General features: G+C 50.0%; 1 protein-coding gene across 2 annotated transcripts in view; it reads left to right on the forward strand.

Annotated features, from left to right (window-relative positions):
- The window catches only part of LOC105496801 (interferon regulatory factor 8), a 68,117-nt gene extending 47,846 nt beyond the window's left edge, over positions 1–20,271 (forward strand). For both annotated transcript variants that reach the window (XM_071085055.1, XM_011767417.3), the window contains exons 2-9: positions 924–1,098; positions 6,666–6,849; positions 9,244–9,332; positions 10,789–10,894; positions 12,127–12,174; positions 16,013–16,399; positions 17,757–17,872; positions 18,756–20,271. In XM_071085055.1, the coding sequence (XP_070941156.1) occupies positions 925–1,098; positions 6,666–6,849; positions 9,244–9,332; positions 10,789–10,894; positions 12,127–12,174; positions 16,013–16,399; positions 17,757–17,872; positions 18,756–18,932 (1,281 nt within the window). In that variant the 5' untranslated portion in view covers position 924 and the 3' untranslated portion in view covers positions 18,933–20,271. The remainder of the gene's footprint in view (positions 1–923; positions 1,099–6,665; positions 6,850–9,243; positions 9,333–10,788; positions 10,895–12,126; positions 12,175–16,012; positions 16,400–17,756; positions 17,873–18,755) is intronic.
- Positions 20,272–20,566: the final 295 nt, after the last annotated feature.

Consider the following 20,566-nt stretch of genomic DNA (forward strand, 5'->3'; position numbering starts at 1 on the left):
GGGTGCCCTGGGATGGTTAGGTCCCTAGAGTGGGACATCTTCTGGAAGAGGAACCCAGTGAACTTTGCCCTGTTCTGTAGCTGCTGTTTATTCCCTCACGCTTGTCTCTGTCTTTCAGTTGGTCATAGGAGTTGCCCAGGAAGTTTGGATAATAATAATGACATCTGGCGTGTAAGGTCCAGGCCCTGTCTCAGTTGCTTTCTCTATACCATCTGAGTTCTCCCTACACCCAGTACTGGTAGTTTTTCCTGAGTTTCATCTGGGACTGGGTAGCTGATGCCCTGAGATTAAATGCTGATCCAGGGTCTCCCCGCTGAGCCGTGGCAGGACTTGAATGAGATTGCGGTTCTGTCTCATTCTTAAACTCGTGCTCTTATCACTGTGAAGGAACAGCTGTTTAGACGGGCTAGCCTGAGGGCCTCCTCTTTCTCAGATGGCACAGACGCTGTATTCTATCAGGGAATATGGGGCCAGCTGGGCATCCAGTAACCCAGTCAGTTCTTAGGCTAATGGGCTGCTCGGTGAAGGAACCCGGTGCTGTAGAAGTGATTTCCCCTTCCCTTCCAGTCTTGTGCTAAAACTGGAGCTGTTCACTGTGGCTGTATCTGCCTGAAAGGAAAAGGCCAGTGAAAGCTGGAAGGAGCACAGCCAGCACAGTGGGAGGGGCCCGCAGGGGGCTGCTGGTGGCTTCAGGTGGCTGCAGGTTTCCCATGGAGCTTTCAGTTTGCATTCAGGGCTGTGAGGTCACGGAGGCCAGCATTGCCTTCTCATGGCAGGTGTCCCGGAGTCCCTGAATCTGTGGGTTTCCCCCAAGCCAGCACCTTTGCTGCAAACCTCTGAGTTTCCTGTTAGCAGTTTTTGGGTTGCTGTGATGAATGAGACAATATCCGTAATATCGCAGCATGTGTTTCTGTCTTTCCAAGGATGTGTGACCGAAATGGTGGTCGGCGGCTTCGACAGTGGCTGATCGAGCAGATTGACAGTAGCATGTATCCAGGACTGATTTGGGAGAATGACGAGAAGAGCATGTTCCGGATCCCTTGGAAACACGCTGGCAAGCAAGATTATAATCAGGAAGTGGATGCCTCCATTTTCAAGGTAAAGACCCCAGCTCGCTTCCTCTCTGTGGGCACAGTGTCTCCTTTCCCCCATGGACTGGTGGAGATGTTGAGTGACGTCTTTCTCATTTACTTAAAAAGTAATCCAGTTTTTAAAAAAGCAAACATTGGTTCAGGAGTGCAGAATGTGTCTCAAAAATGTACATGAACTGATATCACGTCTCTTGAGAGACAGAGTCACTTTTGTGGTCACTTGTATTCTGATGAGGGGGTCGAAGCCTCTTTTCTTCCCTTTTCTGCCGTTTCCTTTTCCTGATGAGCCAAGTGGGAGAAAAGACTTCTTGGAGACCCTCACACTAAGACCTTTTCCCGCGGGCTTCCGTCAGAGGCGATGCATATACCAGGGAAGGTTTCAGTCCTTGTTCTTTCAAAGCTGATACTTCTGCCTGGCATTGTAGGGCCAGCTCAGGAGGGTGAGATGCCATCTGTCATTCCTTTGGGGGCTGGGTCGTGTAGGGGGTTGTGAACCTGCAGCAGATGTCTAAAACTGGTCTCACCTCCCTTGAGAGTAATGAGTTCCCCATGTGTGGAGAGATGTGATGGAGGGTTTGTTCTGTGCCAGGCCTGGCCCACGGCTTGTTTTCTGCTCACACGATCCTGTGTGGTAGATGCTGTTCCCACCCTCATTCTATAGAGGCGCTGAGAGGAGAAGTGACTTGTTAAGGTCTCACAGTTCTTGTATGATGGAGCCAGCATTCAAATGCAAGATGGCCCAACTGTGAACCCTTGGTCCTAACTCCAGAATAGCTGATCAACAGAGATTTCTTGCCATTACACCTAGATTCAGACAGAGGAACCAGGAATTGGGGCAACCCAGCTCTGCAGACCAGCTGGGCTATTGAGTTCCTTGTGGGTCATCAGAGTGCTGTGTGGGCATCCCTAAGGCTCCAGATGTCCAGGTTTCACCTCTGGGAGATTCGGAGCCCTAGGTCAAGGTCAAGCCTAGACTTCCACGTTTGCAAATGTGGACACTACACGTAGACTGAATCATAGCCCAGGTTATAAGCCATTGTCATGTGTGCTTATTCTCTTGCATTTGGGGGCCAGGGATGGGGAGAGGAGAGTGGGTGTGAGAGAGGGGCAAAGGGGGCTGAGTTGTTGGGGGCCAGAATCAGACCTGAGACCACAAACAAGGTGTGGAGGGAGTCAAGGCTGTAGGACCCCATGACAGTGCTGGACTCCCAGCCACAGATGACGGTCCCCTGACACCAGAGAACAAAAATGACAAAAGATCACACCTTAACCCCAGAGTGGACCATAAATAGGTCAAAGGCGGCTTAAGATGCATTTTGGTCCTGCACATCTTTGCCTGACCGATGTTTGCAGCGGGGCTGTGCATTTCAGTAATTCTGTTAGATCTGCAATTTGAGGTTGCTGGTCTTCTTGAGAATCTGATGCCCATTACTGACCACTCCAAGGAATATGGGGACAAGGGAATGCTTTGCACTCACCTTCGAGGGGGTCCCTTGGTGCCCCCACATCTCCAGATTCTTTCTGATCAAGGACCCCAGGTCAGGGAGCCTCAGCACCAGTGAATTTTGTGATACCACTGCCTGCTTCCTCACCCTTAGTGCTGTTGTGGATTTCTCTCTTGTTTGATTGCAGATTTTTTTTTTTTTTTTTTTTTTTGCCTTTGGCATCATGGTGACCTCTTGGGAAGGACTGCAGATTTAAACAGTATCAGAGTCCCATCCAGTCGATTGGGAACTCTGCATTATAGATAACCCCAAAAGCCGGAATTTCTCTGCCTTGCCACTGTTGATGCCTGGGTCTGGGCAATTCTTTGTTGTAAGGGTTCCCTAGGCGTTGTGGGATGTTTAGTGGCATCCCTGGCCTCTACCCACCAGGTGCCAGTAGCATCCCCTCCCCTACTGTCACAATAAAAAATGTCTTGTACATTGCCAAATGTCTCCTGAGGGCCAGAGTCTTCCCCTCCCCATTGAGAACCCTGATAAGAGCTGGCCACTGCCAGGATCAACAGACTTAACCAGAGGTGTTGGGTGTTGAGGGCACAGTTGCAAGTTGGACATCAGTAAAACATCTTTAAGACATGGCACAGGGTGCTGGACTAGGCTGTGTAGCCCTGACATGTGGCTTGCTGACAGAGACTAAGCTTCTCCCTTCACCCCATTCCCTGCTTCAACTTGTGCTCGGGGGGTAATGAAATAAAGCCCCAGATTTATACATCTTATGCAATGTTCTTCATGGCCGTTTCAACAGTGTTGAGAAAAATGTGCAAGATTCCCAATGTTTCCGTTGGTTACGCAGTCGCCTGATGTGGCAATCTGAAATGAGTCTACAATCTCAGCAGGAATGGGGCCAGGAGGGAGACGCGGGTGCCCACTGGAGCAGGGAGGCCGTCGGGAGGGCCACCAGTGCCACTGGAGACATGACACCAACAAGAGCCCATCAGGTGCTTCCCTGAGCTATGCTTGTTCCCATCCGTCCTCTGAGAGGCCTGTCTCTGTGACGTTGGCCGGATAGGTCTTTGGCTGTTGGATGAAGTCAACCTCGGTCAGATAGAGCCATCTTAGGGATTTTTCGGTTATGTAGACTCTTGTTTCTTTCAACTGTTCAAAGAAAACCTTTCAACAATTTAGGAGTTAAGAAAGAAATTTATGAGTTTGGTTTCTTCCATAATAAGTGAGTGGTAAAAGAGGCCACTTATATCAGTGGCCCTGGGATTCGGATTTAGCTACCCAAGATCCCTCATTGTCTGCAGACGTCATCCTGAGGCCGCCCTCATGGTATAGATCACAGAAGAGAAATTGAAAAAACATTGAGCTCATTTTGTACCAGCCCTGAGTACACTGATGAGGCCCTGATATCAGCTCATTTAGTTTTTAAAAAGTACTTCACCTCCTTGACATGATGAGAAGGGGGAAGATCTAGTTAAGTGAAGGTTATGATTCATGGTTGTATCAGGCATCGTAACAGGCCTGAATGAGTTAAAACTCAGTAGCACAGTTTTTTCTAATTCAGCAGGCCTTGAAGGGAAAAATAACACTTAATTAAAAAAATACAACATGAAACAATCATATTAAATTAGGAAGACCTCCTGGTCTGAGTTCAATGCTGTCAGCCTGAGTTGTGCGTCAACAGGAGGAAGAAGTTATGGCGGAGGCTGAATGAGCCATAGTGACTGTTGCTGGCTGCAGGGAGCCTTGAAATCACTCTCATGTCTAGTTTTTGCTGTAGCTCAAGAAGGATCTTGAGAGATCATCAAGCTAAGTTGACCTTTTAATGCTGGCTAGAGAGGCTGGGAGAGGGCCAGGTGCCTGCTGTGTCACAGAGTTCAGGGCAGGCTGCAAGCCACATACCCGATGGTGGTCCTGGATGCCTCCTGGCCATGGGCCCTGCTGCGATGGATGATGTGGCCTGGCCTTGCTCTTGGGGTGAGTGTGAGCTTGGCATGAACGAGTGAATATGGCAGTGCCTTACAGGCACCGCAGCTGTGTATGTGTACCAGCTGATCACAATGTTGCCATGAAATCTGTGCATTTCAAGGCCCATTTGGGATGTGGGTTAACTCAGTGGTTCTCAGATGGGGGAGGTATCATGATTTACCCTCCAGGGAACACTTGGCCATGTTTGGAGACATTTTTGGTTGTCACAGCTAGGAGAGGGGTGCTGTTGGCATCTGGTGGGTCAAGGCTAGGGATGCCACTGAATATTCTACAATCCACAGGACTACCCCACCACAAAGAAGGGTCCCAGCTGACATGTCAGGCTTGCCACGGTGGGGAAACCCTGATTTAAGTTAATAAAAATTGGAAACTACAGTTCATTTAGTACATGGTTTGCTCTTTTATTTCTTTAAAAATAAACAACAGCAACAAAACCCAAAGTAATGCCTGGTCAGTGAAGCAGTTAATGAAGGAGAACATTAAAGACCGTGTACTTTAAGAAATATTTTTAGCGGGGAGTTTTACATCAATGTCACATAAGGAAACTACCACTTATGCTCACTAATAGGAATGTTCTTCCAGTTTCTTTACCCTAGGTAGAGGTGCAACATTTTGCATCAACAGAGTAGACAGCATTGGCCTTGAGCAGTAAGCATTCTTGTCTTTTTTGAGAGGAAAAACCGTCTGGGCTATTTTAAAGGAGCTGTGACTCATGGGGGCATGATGGAGTTTCTGGAAGTGTGGTCTCTTGGGTAGCTAAATCCGAATCCCTGGGATACTGGCTAAAGACAGCTACCTGGGCTGGGTGCGGTGGCTGACGCCTGTAATCCCAGCACTCTGGGAGGTCAAGAGATCAAGACCATCCTGGCCAACATGGTGAAACCTCGTCTCTACTAAAAATACAAAAATTAGCTGGGCATGGTGGTGCGCACCTGTAGTCCCAGCTACTTGGGAGGCTGAGGCAGGAGAATTCGCTTGAACCTGGGAGGTGGAGGTTGCAGTGAGCTGAGATTGCGCCACTGCATTGCAGACTGGTGACAGAGTGAGACTCCGTCTCAATAAATAATAAATAAATAAATAAAAATAAATAAAAAAAGATAGCCACCTAGACCCAACCCCACTTCCCCAGTGAGAATCTTGAGGGGCAAGGCCCAGGAATCTGCATTTTTCACAAGCTTCCCAGGACCTGAGAACCCTTGCAGTGGTGGAGAAACTGTTGGGTTGGAAGTGGGTACAGCTGGCATTTAATCTCAGACTGGGTGACTGTGCGAAAGTTACTTACCTCTTGGAATTGCATTTTCCTGAATGGGATTGGGAATTCCCTACAGATCTCCTATCATGTTAGGCTGGAGGACACTGTCTGATTTTTCCTGGAACCGAAGATAATTCTCATCTGACTGTGGTTTCCTCCTAGTTGGTGTGTCTGTATTCCCATTTTGCAATCTTAAAATCTGTCCATTCACCTGTCCATTCACCATTCTACATTATGACTTTAAGATATCGGCTTTGAATTTCTGGTCCTAGTTCAGATCCTAAGGCTTGGAGAAGTCAGAAAACAGATCTGTTAAAAAAACACACACAATGAAGGGAAAATACTTCATTACATTTTAAACAGCACCTGGGGGGAAAAGTCTAGAATAAATGCAAAAATGCAAAACAAAATTTCTATTAAAAGTAACAGGGCGATGGATGACCATTTTGACTTTTTGCAAATGTTCTCTTTTCATGCTAAATTTTAGGGGTTGATCCGAAAAAGCAACAAGTTGTTCTTTGTTTTGAACGCTCTGGTGAAACCATATGCAACTTCCTCTTTGTGCTGTGTAAACCTCAGGTGTCTCCAGCTCTTCAGCCAGGGAAGGGCTTGGCTAAAAGGCACACTCCAGGGTTGGAGGAGCCTTCGGCCTGGGTTTGACTTCTGACTCAGCTGTGTGAACCTGGAGGACCCCCTCCCTGGCTTGGGTCTTTTCACATCTGGTCTCCAGACATGATTGGAGTCGCCTTGGGTCCTGAAATTGAATGAGAGTTGATGGCCAACAAAGACTCGTGAGAAGGGAAGGATGTGTGGGGTCCTGGTCATGGTGACAGATATTTGTGATTGGAGTCGGCCGTGAATTTAATGTGCTTCTGTTTCTTTCTTCAGGCCTGGGCAGTTTTTAAAGGGAAGTTTAAAGAAGGGGACAAAGCTGAACCAGCCACTTGGAAGACGAGGTTACGCTGTGCTTTGAATAAGAGCCCAGATTTTGAGGAAGTGACGGACCGGTCCCAGCTGGACATTTCCGAGCCATACAAAGTTTACCGAATTGTTCCTGAGGAAGAGCAAAAATGTAACTATCCTTTATGGGTATCAAACCTTCCGGAAGCTGCCCTGGCCTGCAGCCTTCACCACAGAGCTTGGGTCTGGGGTAGACACAGGGTCTGGGGCACATGGTTTCAGTTAAACAAAGTAGTTCTCTCCTTTGCATAAGCAGAGATTGAGATCTCTTTCCAGTGACCTTGGAGGGAAGGGCGGAGGAGACTGGGTGCAGCCCAGCCTGTGCCCCACTTGCTGCCAGACCACAGACATGTGTAGGGCCCCCCTGGACAGGAATAAGCATCCTCCAGCAGTTTCTGATGAGGAATCCTTCCATTTTCCAGCAGCTTGCAGAGGAGGCTGGGGGAAAATATGGTGGCCGCAGAAGGACTGGATCGTGAGGGTTGGGAGTAAAGCTGGCAGATGAAGTCGTCAAAGATGGCACCATGGGCTTCATTGTTGGAGATAGGATATGCCTCAATGTGTTATTAGATCCTGATCATTATTTGGGAACTCTGGGATGTGATCATTCCCGAGGTTTCTTCCAGCTCTCAAATCCCAAGAAAACATTTGTGACAGATTAAAGCAGGACAGCAAAAACATGCCGCACCCTGGTCCTACATCACTAAAATCAGTCCCAAAGTGCTGAGCTGGGATCTGGCCTCAGAATCCTTCTCAAAGCCCTGTGCTGTGCCGCTGCTGTGAATTGTAGCTGATTTATGAGATAAAACCTAATTACCAGCACTGGTTTACAACATGCTTTTAACACATTGATTTTCTGAGCCACTGAATGGGGCTTTTAGAATAACCCACTCTGACTTTCTCCTTTTAAGCTTCTGAGTAGTCCATGAATGCCTGTAAGAAATAGAAACCCCCAAAACTTCTTGGGGCTGTGCAGAAGTTTGACGTTTTGACTCTTCCCACTGTGGGGGTGTTGACTTAGAATTTTTTTAAAAGTTAAAATTGTGACTCAAACAAATATATAGCGAATCTGTGTCAGAGAGTTGTTTAATCGTTATGAGGGAGGCAGCATGGTGGTAAAGACGGTGGACAGAGAACCCGAGGCGCTGGTGAATGTGGCCCATGAACGAGAAAGCTGAGCCAAACCTGATGCCCGACCCGGACAGTACAACTGCGGTTTGGGGCGTTTGTAGCCTAATCATCCATAGTTAACACCTAACTCTACTGACCCTGAACCCTGATCAATACTAAATAGTAAGGCCAACAAACTGACCTTCCCTTGGAGAATCGGGTGCCTCCAGGAGGAAATCTCTACATAATAGTCCAGGGTGGCCCTGAAAGGCTAAGCAGTCATCTTTTTGCCTCATTTCCCAGTTTTGGGCAATTTTTTTTTGTCACCAAAGAGTAAATTGTGATTTGAAGGAATAGAGAAGTTTATTTTGGCCCCCACTCCCACCCGCAAGATGAGTCAGGCTTGAACCAGCAGGTGACCCCGACTTGTTTATAGCATGGGGTGTGGCCAGCATCACCTGATAGTGATGTTAAAGAAGCAGCAGGAGGTTCTCAGGGGTGAAGCAACGTAGCATTTGCATAATTGCCTACAGGGGCCCACTCTCCTCTGAACTTCAGTGGTTTGCAGGCTCCATGGTGGGCACCCCACCAGCTCCCTACTTCCCCATCAGTAGCTTCTCAGTGAATTCTTCAATCTATCGAAATGGAATCCAAATTCAGCCAGGAGGAAAGAGTGGGTAAATTCTGTGGGTCACTGGGAATAATGAATTTTTGTGTTTGTTGGTTGTGATATGTCTCACACTGATAAACTTCATAAGGTAAGTTGTTGACTGAGGAAGCGGCATGAGAAGGGAAAGAGCAGAGGCTGGCCCAGCGTGCCCCTGTGGACGCTGTGCACCTTTAGGCGGTTTGTGATTACGGCTGATGCCCACTGGGCATCAGTGAGGGTGCTGCGGTGCGTGTGTGGGCATGGCTATGTGCACTGATGCACATGTGTATATTTGGAAAAGCCATAAAGAGATTTCCTGCCAACTGGCAATACAAAAAAGACCCCAACCTGCCAACACATTTTGCCAGGAAATCTTTGAGTGTTTTCAAATGCCCTGGCTTATAAATGTAACCTTCTTAGGTTAGCAAATGCTTGCTGTAAAGTATATCTGATACAGATTCATTTTGGACTTCAGAAAATAGAAGAAAGAGACCAAAATGCTGTATTTATCCTTTAAAAGTGTTAGCAGAAACAACTACCACCACCGCCACCAACTTCTCTCTTTTGACTTTGCTGATCAGATGACTGAAGCATGGGAAAAAAATTCTGCGTCTTTCCCAAACCAATGAAGACACTCACTAACTTAACGTTTCCTTAAACTCAGCATTTTCAGAGTGGATCATGGCTTCAGTGAAGGCTGTGATGCCTCCGTGCCGTGTGTCATGGTGTTTGTCTGGTTTTCTGTAGGCAAACTAGGCGTGGCAACTGCTGGCTGCGTGAATGAAGTCACGGAGATGGAGTGCGGTCGCTCTGAAATCGACGAGCTGATCAAGGAGGTAAGCAGAGGCAGCGTTTCAGGGGTCTGGCCCTGCCAGGGTGAGTCTCATGTCATCTGTCAGGGACGGGCACCGTTCTTGCTGTATGAAGGCAGCCAGAGCCTCGGGCTCTCTTAGGAAGTGGCATCTCCACCTGTGCAGAGCTGGAACGGGACTGGCTCGGTGCCCCCTCCCCAGGTTGGCCTCTGCCGACAGGTCAGTCCCTCCTTCATCCCTAGGGCTGGGCCTGAGCTGCCTGTTATGTGTTAGTGAAGTTCTTTCCAGCTCCAAACTGTTCAAATATTTTGAACATTATGGACAGCAGTCTTTTAAATGGCATCGTGAACTCCCTTGCCTTCCTAGCAGGCTGCAGAGAACAAAATGTAAACTTTCCTTGCTGCCTGTGCTTGTCATGGTGGCGTGGTGTGTTGTACCAGCTCTCATGCCTATTTGATTGCTTCCTTTTTAATGTGCAGGTTTTATTCCTTAACGAATTAGAAAACTGGATAACCAAGCATATTCAAATTGCACATAAACTCCTCATAGGCTACAAGGGAGAGGGTAATCGGGGCCTCCTAGAACACATGGCTTTTGTATGCCCGTTTCAGCTATTGGGATGCCCTTTTCTTCTGTCTTTGGCCTCTTAACTATGCTTTTTATGGGTATTACAAGCTGGACATTTGCATAACTAAACTTCACGCAGCCTTTGCAGAAGGTGGTGTGAGTACTGTCTAAATTCTTCTTCTTAATAACATAGCAATAATGGAATCCTTAAGAGTAGCTAGGCTGTCAGAGAATGAAGATAACAGAATGTCACCTACCCGAACGGCCTTGCTCTTCTGCAGAGGCAGCTGCCAAGTGTCTGGGTGGTCTTTGGCAGCCGACTGAGTGAATTCTTGGCTTCGTGGCCCTCCACCAATGTCCTGTTTTCTGTAGAAGGCTTTTCTGCTGACTCAGCTGAGAGAGTGAGATAATTGGATTGCTACACCGGGGTCACAAGAAAAGCAATTTCAAAACATTTCATAATTGGATTTATCAGCCTCCTTTAAGGAATGGGCCAGAGATTAAACATCTGCGTGTGGCTCATTGAGTGAGATTCTTGAAAGCATGGCAGCCTTTGGCCAGCATCACCGTTCATTGGTGTCTCAGAGCTTGTCTGTGTGTCCAGGGCTTTGGGGGCAGTTGGATAACTTGGAACGCTGGGTCTGCAACAGGCAGGTCCTGGAAAGGACCAAGAAACTTATTAGCGGCCCCCAGAGAGCCTAGTAATTTGGCCACATGGTTTGAATGCTAAGCCCGGTAGATTTAAGGCCTAGGGCCTTTCAGGTTGCAAAGTGAAGCTTGACTTTTGTGTCCTGAGATAAAGGTGACAATATGGTTTTAGTTACACATGAACTGTTCATTTTTACAAACACTGGAGCCCCAGGTGGGAGATCAGTGACTGAGCTGCCCTCCTCTCCCTCCCCTGACTGTGCAGCCTTCTGTGGACGATTACATGGGGATGATCAAAAGGAGCCCTTCCCCGCCGGAGGCCTGTCGGAGTCAGCTCCTTCCAGACTGGTGGGCGCAGCAGCCCAGCACAGGTGAGGGTGGGTGGCCCGGAATTGTCACCAGGCATGGCCTGAAGGGGTTTACGGCGTTCCCCCAGCCAGGGACGGAGTGGGGGTGGTTGTTGCTGTCATGATCCATGTGTCATTGAAGGTAGCTGAGCCCTGAGAGGTGAAGAACCATGGCCCTGGTTTCCCACCATGAGGGCAGAGCCCAGCTGTGCCTTTGGCCCTGCTCTCCGCTGCTTCTCAGGAGGGCACAAGCTGCTTTTTCCTTAAGTGATGTCCATGCCAGCTCTCCCCACGCTCCTCGGAAAGTCCAGGGGGGAGGGTCTAGTGAACTTGTGTAAGGCTAGAGGGAAGATGCAGCTCTTGGCCACACTGACGCCCCCTCCCTGGGCGCTCCCTTAGTCGGACAGTCTGTTAGGACATTAAGGACCCCTCAGAACCAAAGATAGCCCAGGGCATTTGGAGGAGAGGAGAACTCAGACCAGGAATAGGAAGTTTGCTCAGAGCCCTGGATTTGAATCCCGCGCTGGGAAGTTGCAGATCTTGAGCCTTAGTTTATTCATCCATAAAATGGAGAAACCAGGACTTGCGCCATGGGGTCACAAGGGTTAAATGAGGCTTTCATCCTTTGATGCTCTTTTGATGAGCCACTCCGAGCCCCTAGCTGCTTGAAATGCCCCCGCCCCCCAGGCCCAGGCTTCTGCAGCCCGTGAATGTGGTTGCTTCCTCCCTCAGTGTCTTCCCCACAGCCTCACATCCCTTGTGGGAGTCTGGGAGGTGGCAGCTGGCCCTGGAGGCCTTGAAGGTTGCCAGGCCGTGGGTGTTGATTGAGAGGCCCCTGGAAAGGTGCCTCTGTCTGTGCTGCAGGAACACCTTCTGGAAAGCTAGCTTGCACCCCCAGGCTCTCCCCGAGAGAGAAGCCCTGGGTGGTGGGTATGCAGTCCAGTGGTATTCTGGGGGCAAGTGCTTGAGGTGGGAAGGAAATGTGGCCCCACAGTGTCACACTGACACATGATCAGAAATCCCACAGCATAGAGGAAGTCCCCCCCGACTTGCCACTCTGGTTTTCTGCATTTGTGAAACAATGGCTGTCTGCTCTGGTGGGGAAAAGCACTGAATTCAGCGGAAGCCTGTGCTCCCTGGGGCCTCTGGCCCACCATGTGCAGCCTTTTAAGGGACTTGGAGAAGGAACGATTGGGGTAGCTCCCTGGGCACCACACCTGGGTGGCTCTGAGCTTGCTTCTCTGTTTCTCCCACAGGCGTGTCGCTGGTGACGGGGTACACCGCCTACGACGCGCACCATTCAGGTACGGGGTGGTCCGGGCTGAGCAGGGCACGGGCACTGTTTGAAGACAAAGCCCAGATGACCCAAGCAGGGTTGCGGGGTTCTGTGGATGAGCAGGACCTGGTGTGGAAGTCGAGGCCCCGATTTCTCCTCCTCACCATTTGGTCAGGAGCAGGCGAGTGGCCTCTTTTGAGCCTTTTCTTGGATTGAAACAGCAAGTAGACAGAGTGCTTTTTGAGGCTGTAACTGCAGGAGAGAGAGTGAGGGACAGGCCAGCATCCATGCCAGGGCTGCCCCTCTTTGGGGGCCGCAGGTGGAGTGATGGAGCCTCTCAGAGCCTTGTCTCAGGCTCCCGTGCCTGCCACCTCTAGGTGGGTGCGGCTGTTCCTATTTCACAGGCTCAGGAGCCCTGGTCACGTAGCTTTGTGTGCTACAGAGTGGGGGCCTCCCCGCAGCTGTCCCGTCCCCACACCCGCCTGCGGTGGGCAGAGGTGGCCTTTGTGTGTAGTCTCAGCAGCTAAGGACCCTGGCTGCACTTCTGCCAGCTGCCCCTGGAACTGACACTCAGGCATGGTGACAGCATCTTCTGAACAGGGAAGCCGGGGCATCTTCCAGCATTGGCTGGTTCTGTGGGAGGCCAGCAGCTGGTCTCATCAGATGGGCCACCGACGTTAGGGCTGGGCCTCTGGGCAGAGGAGGAAATGGGGCCGGGATAGGAGCATGCTGGCCGAGGTCCGCATGGGACAGTTTTTTGGGTTGTGGAGGTTGGTTCTCACCCAGGCAAGAAAACTACCGAGATGACAATGCCCTGTCCGTGAAGTTCTTGTCTGTTTCCCAGCAGCCCTTTGAGCTGGGGGTTGTTTTCACTCCAGCTTCACAGATGAGGAGACTGAGACTGAGAGTTCAGGGTCTCATCCAGGTCACGCAGGCCTCTGACTAGAGCCTGTTCTTGAGGCCTCCTTGTGCCTGGCAGCTGCCACAGGAGCTCAGTTCTGGGAGGCCCTGGGTCATGGGGCTGACTCCGGGCTCACCAGCCACCGGGCTGTGACCTGGGAGTCTGCTGACCGATGCTTTCCGGGGGCTGTGGAGTAGCCAGGCACAGAACTGAGTCGTCTCAGCAAGATGCAGAGACACAATTTGGGGAGAGCATGTCCCTGAATTAGTCCAGCAGAGTCACAGCCACTGCCTCATGCACAGAGCATCCTAAACGTCCTTCTAGAAGCTGTGAGCTTTGTACCTCTGTCCAGCCCCACCCCCACCTCTGTGTAAATCCATGCCTCAGTTTCCTCACCTGGAAAATGGGTATAATCATTAATAATCTACCTTTCAGGGTTAAGTGTGCTGGTAGGTCCCGTGCCCTGGACACAGCACCTGGTGGGTGCTGTGTAGACCGTAGGCTATGATTTATAACTTCAGGAGTCTTGTCTGTGTAGATAAGCATTTGTCCTGTTACCCAGTTTCTTTAACTGGTGCTTACCTGTGCCAAGCACAAATACAAGCTCCGATAATCCTCACAGCAGCCCAGTGAGGTGGATGCTGTTTTATCTGCTTCGCTGATGAAAACCTGAGGCAGAGTGGGGAAGCGGCTTGCCCGAGGTCATCCAGCTGGGCAGCGGCTGCGCTGGGACCGCACGTCAGGCAGGTGGGCTGCAGGGTCTGTGCTGTGGGCGTCTTTGTTGCTGCCTGTGTGGTCAGGCCGTTCCCCAGCACGGCTGCTCTTGTGGGTTGCAAGGGCAGGGCTGGGTTGCAGTGGGGCCCTTAGTGTTGCAGAAGGCTCACCTGCCCCACCTGGGCAGCCCTTGGTGAGTGGCTTCTCACCTGTCAGGTGCAAGCCTGATAGCTGGAACCTTCTCTCAGCATAAGACGTTCTGTGGCGTGTGGTCACTAAGACACTCCTGCACAGGTGTCTCTGAAGCACTTAGCTGTTCTGGGTGAAGCTGCCAGTTCACATGACTGAGAGGTGCTGGTACCAAGATAAGGCCCCGGAAATGACAGGGCAAAGGGCCAAAGGGGTGACGGAGTTGCCTGAAGTGTTTCATTCCTTTGGAACAAAGTTCGAAAGTTGCTTCAGGGTGAAGGAAGGGGAGTGTGTGGAGTCAGCAGGCAGCGCAGAAGTTGCAGACTTGGCGTGGGGGGAAGATGGTGAGCAGGGAAGAGCGAGGCCAGTGGGGAAGATGGTGAGTGAGGGAGAGTGAGGCCAGTGGGGAAGATGGTGAGTGAGGAGGAGCGAGGCCAGCGGGGAGGATGGTGAGCAGGGAAGAGCAAGGCCAGCAGGGAGGATGGTGAGCAGAGAAGAGCGAGACCAGTGCTACCATTTCCTTCTGGGTGACCCTCTCTAGGCTTCGGTTTCCTCAAGTGTCAAATCAATGAGGTGGACCAGAGCTCCTGCAGCTCTGGCTTCCTACCCTGCGTGATTCTAGAACCTGTGTAACTCCAGCATGGCTGGAAATGGAGCCCGTGCATGGTGGGTTGTCAAATAATAAGGCAGGGAGCAGAGCCCAGTGGGAGGGTCCAAGGAGTTCTGAGTACCCAGCAGTGTCTGCAGGGACCACAGATGGCCTCAAGGCCTCCCCAGATGTGGTGCCTTGCACAACTCTAGGGGGCGCCATGGAGTTGGGCACCTCACAATTTGTGTGGCTCCACAAGGCAGCCTTGAACTGGTCTGGGGTACTTAGAAGGAGCCCCGAACTCACTAAGCTCATTGCTAGCGTATGTAATTCTTTTGGTTTAAGGCGATTAAAATGCAGATACCTCCCTGCATTTACATGTTATCTGCATTCCTACCTTAGTTTAGTGTTTTCCAAACTTTGGTCACTTGAGGTCCACTGTCACAACTGGTTTTCACAGCCTGGACTGTTATTAACATCATGTTTTTCCTCAAGTCTGAATTTTTAAAGCTTATTTTAAGTGAGAACCCACTATCATTGCCTGTAAAGGAAGACCTGTGCCACCTGTGCCACCTGGTATAAGTAGGTGATACTGTCTGGCTAGAATTGACTAAGATTGTATTTGGCTTTCATTGAATTTGTCTTGACGTCCGACAATGCCCTGAATTTGGAGCCCTAAGTTCAGTGCCATTATTCAAAAGGGGAGGTTGACAGGTGTTAAGTGTTAGAGAGCTATCAGCACCAAACTGAGGCTTGCTTTTTGAGGTAATCGTAATCAGAGGTTGGGGGAGTATTGAAGATGGAATAATCTTGTGATTACATGTGTCACCCCTCCCGCATTATTCTGTGTGTGCCACATTTGGGGAACCCCTGCTTTAGTTGGAGTGTTTTTCAGACTCTTTCCTGAGAACAGATTTGGATGAGGGTTTTGCAGAGATTCTTAATCTGAAATCCAGGAAATACCAAGGGCACTGTGAATTTGTTGAGAAAAAGATTATGTCTTTATTTTCTTTAACTTCAGGTTTAAATTGAGCATTTCCTTTTGTTATGAATGTAGAAAGCAGACCACAGTGTCCTTAGCAGTGCCTCTGAGACAGAGTATCATCATAAGAAATGACAATTGTCGAAACATCGAAACATCGAAACATCGTTTGCCGTCAGCCTGACTTGTAAATTACAACAGTTACCAGACCTTCTCTAGACATTGTATTTAAAGAGTCAATGAAGAAGAACAGAGAACACTGTTGTAGTTCATAGTTTCTGTCATTGGTTTCCTTAGTCATTCTGTATATTTGTTCATGCGTATAAAAACATTACTTCTACAAGCAGTACACGGATTTTCCCAGAATTATCAAAGTGGTTCAAGAAACACAAAGAGTTACCCATGTGGGTTTGAGACAGACTGTGCACTTGGGCAGGAGGGACCCTGTGTGTCTCCCCGCAGCACCCTCATCGTGTCCCTCTCGTCCACAGCGTTCTCCCAGATGGTGATCAGCTTCTACTATGGGGGCAAGCTGGTGGGCCAGGCCACCACCACCTGCCCCGAGGGCTGCCGCCTGTCCCTGAGCCAGCCTGGGCTACCTGGCACCAAGCTGTATGGGCCCGAGGGCCTGGAGCTGGTGCGCTTCCCACCGGCCGACGCCATCCCCAGCGAGCGACAGAGGCAGGTGACGCGGAAGCTGTTCGGGCACCTGGAGCGCGGGGTGCTGCTGCACAGCAGCCGGCAGGGCGTGTTCGTCAAGCGACTGTGCCAGGGCCGCGTGTTCTGCAGCGGCAACGCCGTGGTGTGCAAGGGCAGGCCCAACAAGCTGGAGCGCGACGAGGTGGTCCAGGTCTTCGACACCAGCCAGTTCTTCCGAGGTCTGTACCGTCGTCACCTTGCTGCCCCCATGTCTTAGAGATCACGCCTCCTATCCATGTGCCATTTGCAGCTCAGGGTGGCCCTGTGGTCTCACAGAGGGATGTGGAGGAGCGAGGGGCATGGTGTGGCAAGGAGGGGCTTCTTTGAATGGCACTCTGTCCTCTCCCACTGAGCGATCCTGCGGTGCTTCTCTATGCTTCAACTTCCCCGTGTGTACAGTGGGGGTGCAGAATCAGTACCCTCCTCAGGGGATTGTCGGGAGGGTAAAGGAACTTAACCTCATGTTCTTTGGAGTATGTTCTGTGGAGAGACCCTGAGCGCTGGCTAGAGATGCAGAGTCTGAGGCCCTGCTCCAACCACAGGATCCGAAACAGTGTCTTAGTAAGGTCTCTGGGGACCTGTGTGCAGGTCATGAGATACGCTGACTTTCCGCACACTAAGTGCTCAGGATGGCAGCTGCATGCACTAAGTGCTGCCCATCAGCTTTCATTATTCTATGAGGAGGATGTGTAGGATCCCAGCCTGGGTGTCTTCTGGAGGGCTAGGATGGCGGCTCCCTTCTCCATGTCCCCATGCTCTCTGCTCCTCTCTCTGCAGCAGCCCGAGCTAGTGTCAGGTCTCAGCTGCCACTGGCCTGAGAACTCCCAGAGGAGGGGCCTGGAAGGGCAGGTGTGGTGGCGTGTGTGGGCTCAGGTGCATAAGCCCTGAGGAATCCCTCTAATGAGGGGGTGTGAGGCCGGGGTTATCACCCCTGAGCAGGCAGCACGGCACGGCACGGCATGGAGGGGCGTCCTGCCACATAGATTCCTGGGGCTGCCTCACATCCTCTGACTCCATGGGTCTGAGGCAGGGCCCAAGATTCTGCATGTCTAATGAACTCTCAGGGAAGGCAACTGCTGCTGGTCCACTGGCCCCACTTTGAGACCCTTTCACTTGGCTGTCAGAGAATCGGGTGAGGGCTGCAGCCCTCCCTGGTGTCATCAGGTGGTGGTTGCAAACTCAGTTGCCTCCAGGGGCCAGGCAGGTAAGAGCAATGCACGAATTCTCGAGAGATAAGAGGGAGCATTGAGCAGCTGTGCCCATGGAGAGGCGTTCAACTCAGGCCTTAAAATCCCGGCAACAACCTGGAATGGCCAAACCAACAGCTCCTTGCTTGGAATTTGGCCCAAGGGCCACCAGTTTGAGATCCCATGGTGCCCTGGCCTACCTGCTGCAGTACCCCTGCTAAGCCCCGAATCTCCTGATCCCCCAGCCCCTGCTAAGCCCTGGGCCTCCTGATCCCCCAGCCCTGCTGCTGCGGGAGTTGGAGGTCATCTCGGCCTTGCTTGCCAACACCCTCCGCCTGTGTCATTCCAGAGCTGCAGCAGTTTTATAACAGCCAGGGCCGGCTTCCCGACGGCAGGGTGGTGCTGTGCTTTGGGGAAGAGTTTCCGGATATGGCCCCCTTGCGCTCCAAACTCATTCTCGTGCAGGTAAGTATGGGCAGGTTTTTTTTTTTTTTTTTTTCAAGATGGAGTCTTGCTCTGTTGCCCAAGCTGGAGTGCAATGGCATGACCTTGGCTCACTGCAACCTCCACCTCCCGGGTTCAAGCGATTCTCCTGCCTCAGCCTCCCAAGTTGCTGGAACTACAGGCCCATGCCACCATGCTCAGCTAATTTTTTGTATTTTTAGTTGAGATGGGGTTTCACCAAGTTGGCCGGGATGGTCTCGACCTCGTGATCCGCCTGCCTCGGCCTCCTGAAGTGCTGGGATTACAGGCGTGAGCCACCGCTTCCCGGCCTTATGGGCACCTTTGAGCCCTGCATTCAGGTCTCCTGGCCCCCTCATGTAAGGATCAAGTTTTGGGCTGGAGAAGAGGTCACAAGGACGGAATTTCCACCTGTGTAGGAGGCAGGCCTGGGCAAGACCTTCAGTATGGGGGAAACAGATTCTTGCCATTTCCGAACCATCTTCTGGTGTCTGGGAGGCGCATAATCTGTGTGTGTGTGTGTTTTCTGCTTTTCTTTTTTGTTTTTTAAATCTAAGCCTCTTATCCAGAAAGATTCTACCTGTTCAGTTGCCTGAAGGTCTAAGTGACAGATTAGGGCACTGTCAGCCCTTATTTCATGTGGTCAAAGGAATTAATCTTTAATGGTGGGATTCTGGGTGCTGGCTGTCCCACAGCTGGGACAGTACTGGGGAGTATGGAACAGTGTTGGCAGGAGCACTGCTTACCCTTTCTTGGCATTCTGGCTCATTCACTTGGGACTCACGTGGCACTGGGGTCATCAGAGGACCTGGCTAGGGTCAAAGACAGTGCGCATCCCCTTTGGAGCCTCCGCCTCCACCTCTGACTTTCTGTATCTCCCATCTAGATTGAGCAGCTCTATGTCCGGCAGCTGGCAGAAGAGGCTGGGAAGAGCTGTGGAGCCGGCTCCGTGATGCAGGCCCCCGAGGAGCCGCCGCCAGACCAGGTCTTCCGGATGTTTCCAGATATTTGTGCCTCACACCAGAGACCGTTTTTCAGAGAAAACCAACAGATCACCGTCTAAGTGTGTCGCTTGGGCGCCCCACCCCGGCTGCGTCCTGCATCCATCTCCCTATTGCAGTGGCCTGCATCATGATTAAAGGATGTGGATCCCTCTGTCTGGGGTGGGATGCCTTACTTTGCACTTAATTTAGTAAGGGCATTCTCGGAGGAGTAGACGTTTAATACAAAGTGGCGGCATAGCCCTGCTGAGATGTCAGTGGTGGCCTGGATGCTGTAACCCCAACGTGTGGCTAAACATTTTATTTTCTACATTTTCCCCTTCATTATCATTAGTTGCTGTGATTCTTTCTGCATTTTTGGTTAACTATCATTTCCAAAGACTTGTCATTCAGTAATATTAGCAGATGGCTGCTTCGAATAAAGGAATTTGGAGTTTAAAAATCAACTCGTGAAAACAAGGTTGTTTTTGTCTTTATCTTTTGTTAGAATTATAGATTTATGATTTCATAGGCTTGATTCTGTATGAAATATCTTTTTACTTTTATGCATTTTAATAAGATTTAAAAATATTTAGATACAAACCCCCCTTTAATGAGTGCAAGAAAAACTCTTGACTTGTTAGAAGAAAGTATATTCTTTCTAGAATTCGGTGCAGGAATATGTCTTCATAACCAGGCAAACGGGTATATTTTTATATTCAGACAATCCTTCTCCTCTGGGGCTTTGTTGCCAGGAAGATTAGAACTAAATTTATTTTTTTTTCATTTCTGTAATGAAATCATCCCAGATGCCTCTTGTCTTCTTTCCAAATGTTTTTCACATATGTTTAAAATATTTCTACTTTGAATTGTCGGATTTTCCATGTCCTCCTTTCTCCTTTGTGCCCAGCCTGAGTCAGCACCATCCCACATTCAGAATCTCCCAGTGAAAGGGCAGGAAGGGGCCTCACCTGTCAGCCTTCATTTTGAGAAGGTGGAAGGTGTTGGGGTTTGGGAGACAGCTCATCCGATCTCCCAAGTCTCACGTGACATGGTGGATTTGTGACCGTGAGAGTTTCCGGTTTAAAATATGAAAAACCAGTTTCCTTTTCCCAGCGCCATGCCTGTGGAGGTGACAGTCAGACCCAGAGGTCCATTAGATGTGGATGAGCTCACAGGTGAATCGAGGAGAAGACCAGGGGACATGCCTTTTCCGTTTTGTCCAACAAAGCATTATATTTTTAAGAATGCCAGACCTGTTTGCTGAATTGTTCATAAGATAACAATAGGCTTGAATCTCCAATTCAAATGAATGTCAAAGCACATATCTTTAATATGCTGAATGAATATTTATTTTTGTATCCATTTACAGTATATTGATCTCTTTTATTCTTTGTTAAAATAAAATGCTCTTTTTTAAAACTGCTGTGTACTGTATTTTTTTCCTCACTGTCAAATACGATGCAATTCTCACCAGATTCTGGGTTCTGTAAAGGGGGAGTTACGGCTGCAACGTGCAGGTTTAATTCAGTGCGCTGGACTAAAACAATATTGCACTGGGATTTTAAGGATTTTTTTTTTTTTTTTTTTTTTTTTGAGACAATGTCTTGTACCTAGGCTGGAGTGCAGCGGTACGATCTCGGCTCACTGCACCTTCCACTTCCCAGGTTCAAGCGATTCTTTTTTTTTTTTTTTTCTTTTGAGACGGTCTCGCTCT

Source organism: Macaca nemestrina, chromosome 18 (assembly GCF_043159975.1).
Source record: "Macaca nemestrina isolate mMacNem1 chromosome 18, mMacNem.hap1, whole genome shotgun sequence".
In the NCBI taxonomy this organism is placed as follows: Eukaryota; Metazoa; Chordata; class Mammalia; order Primates; family Cercopithecidae; genus Macaca; species Macaca nemestrina.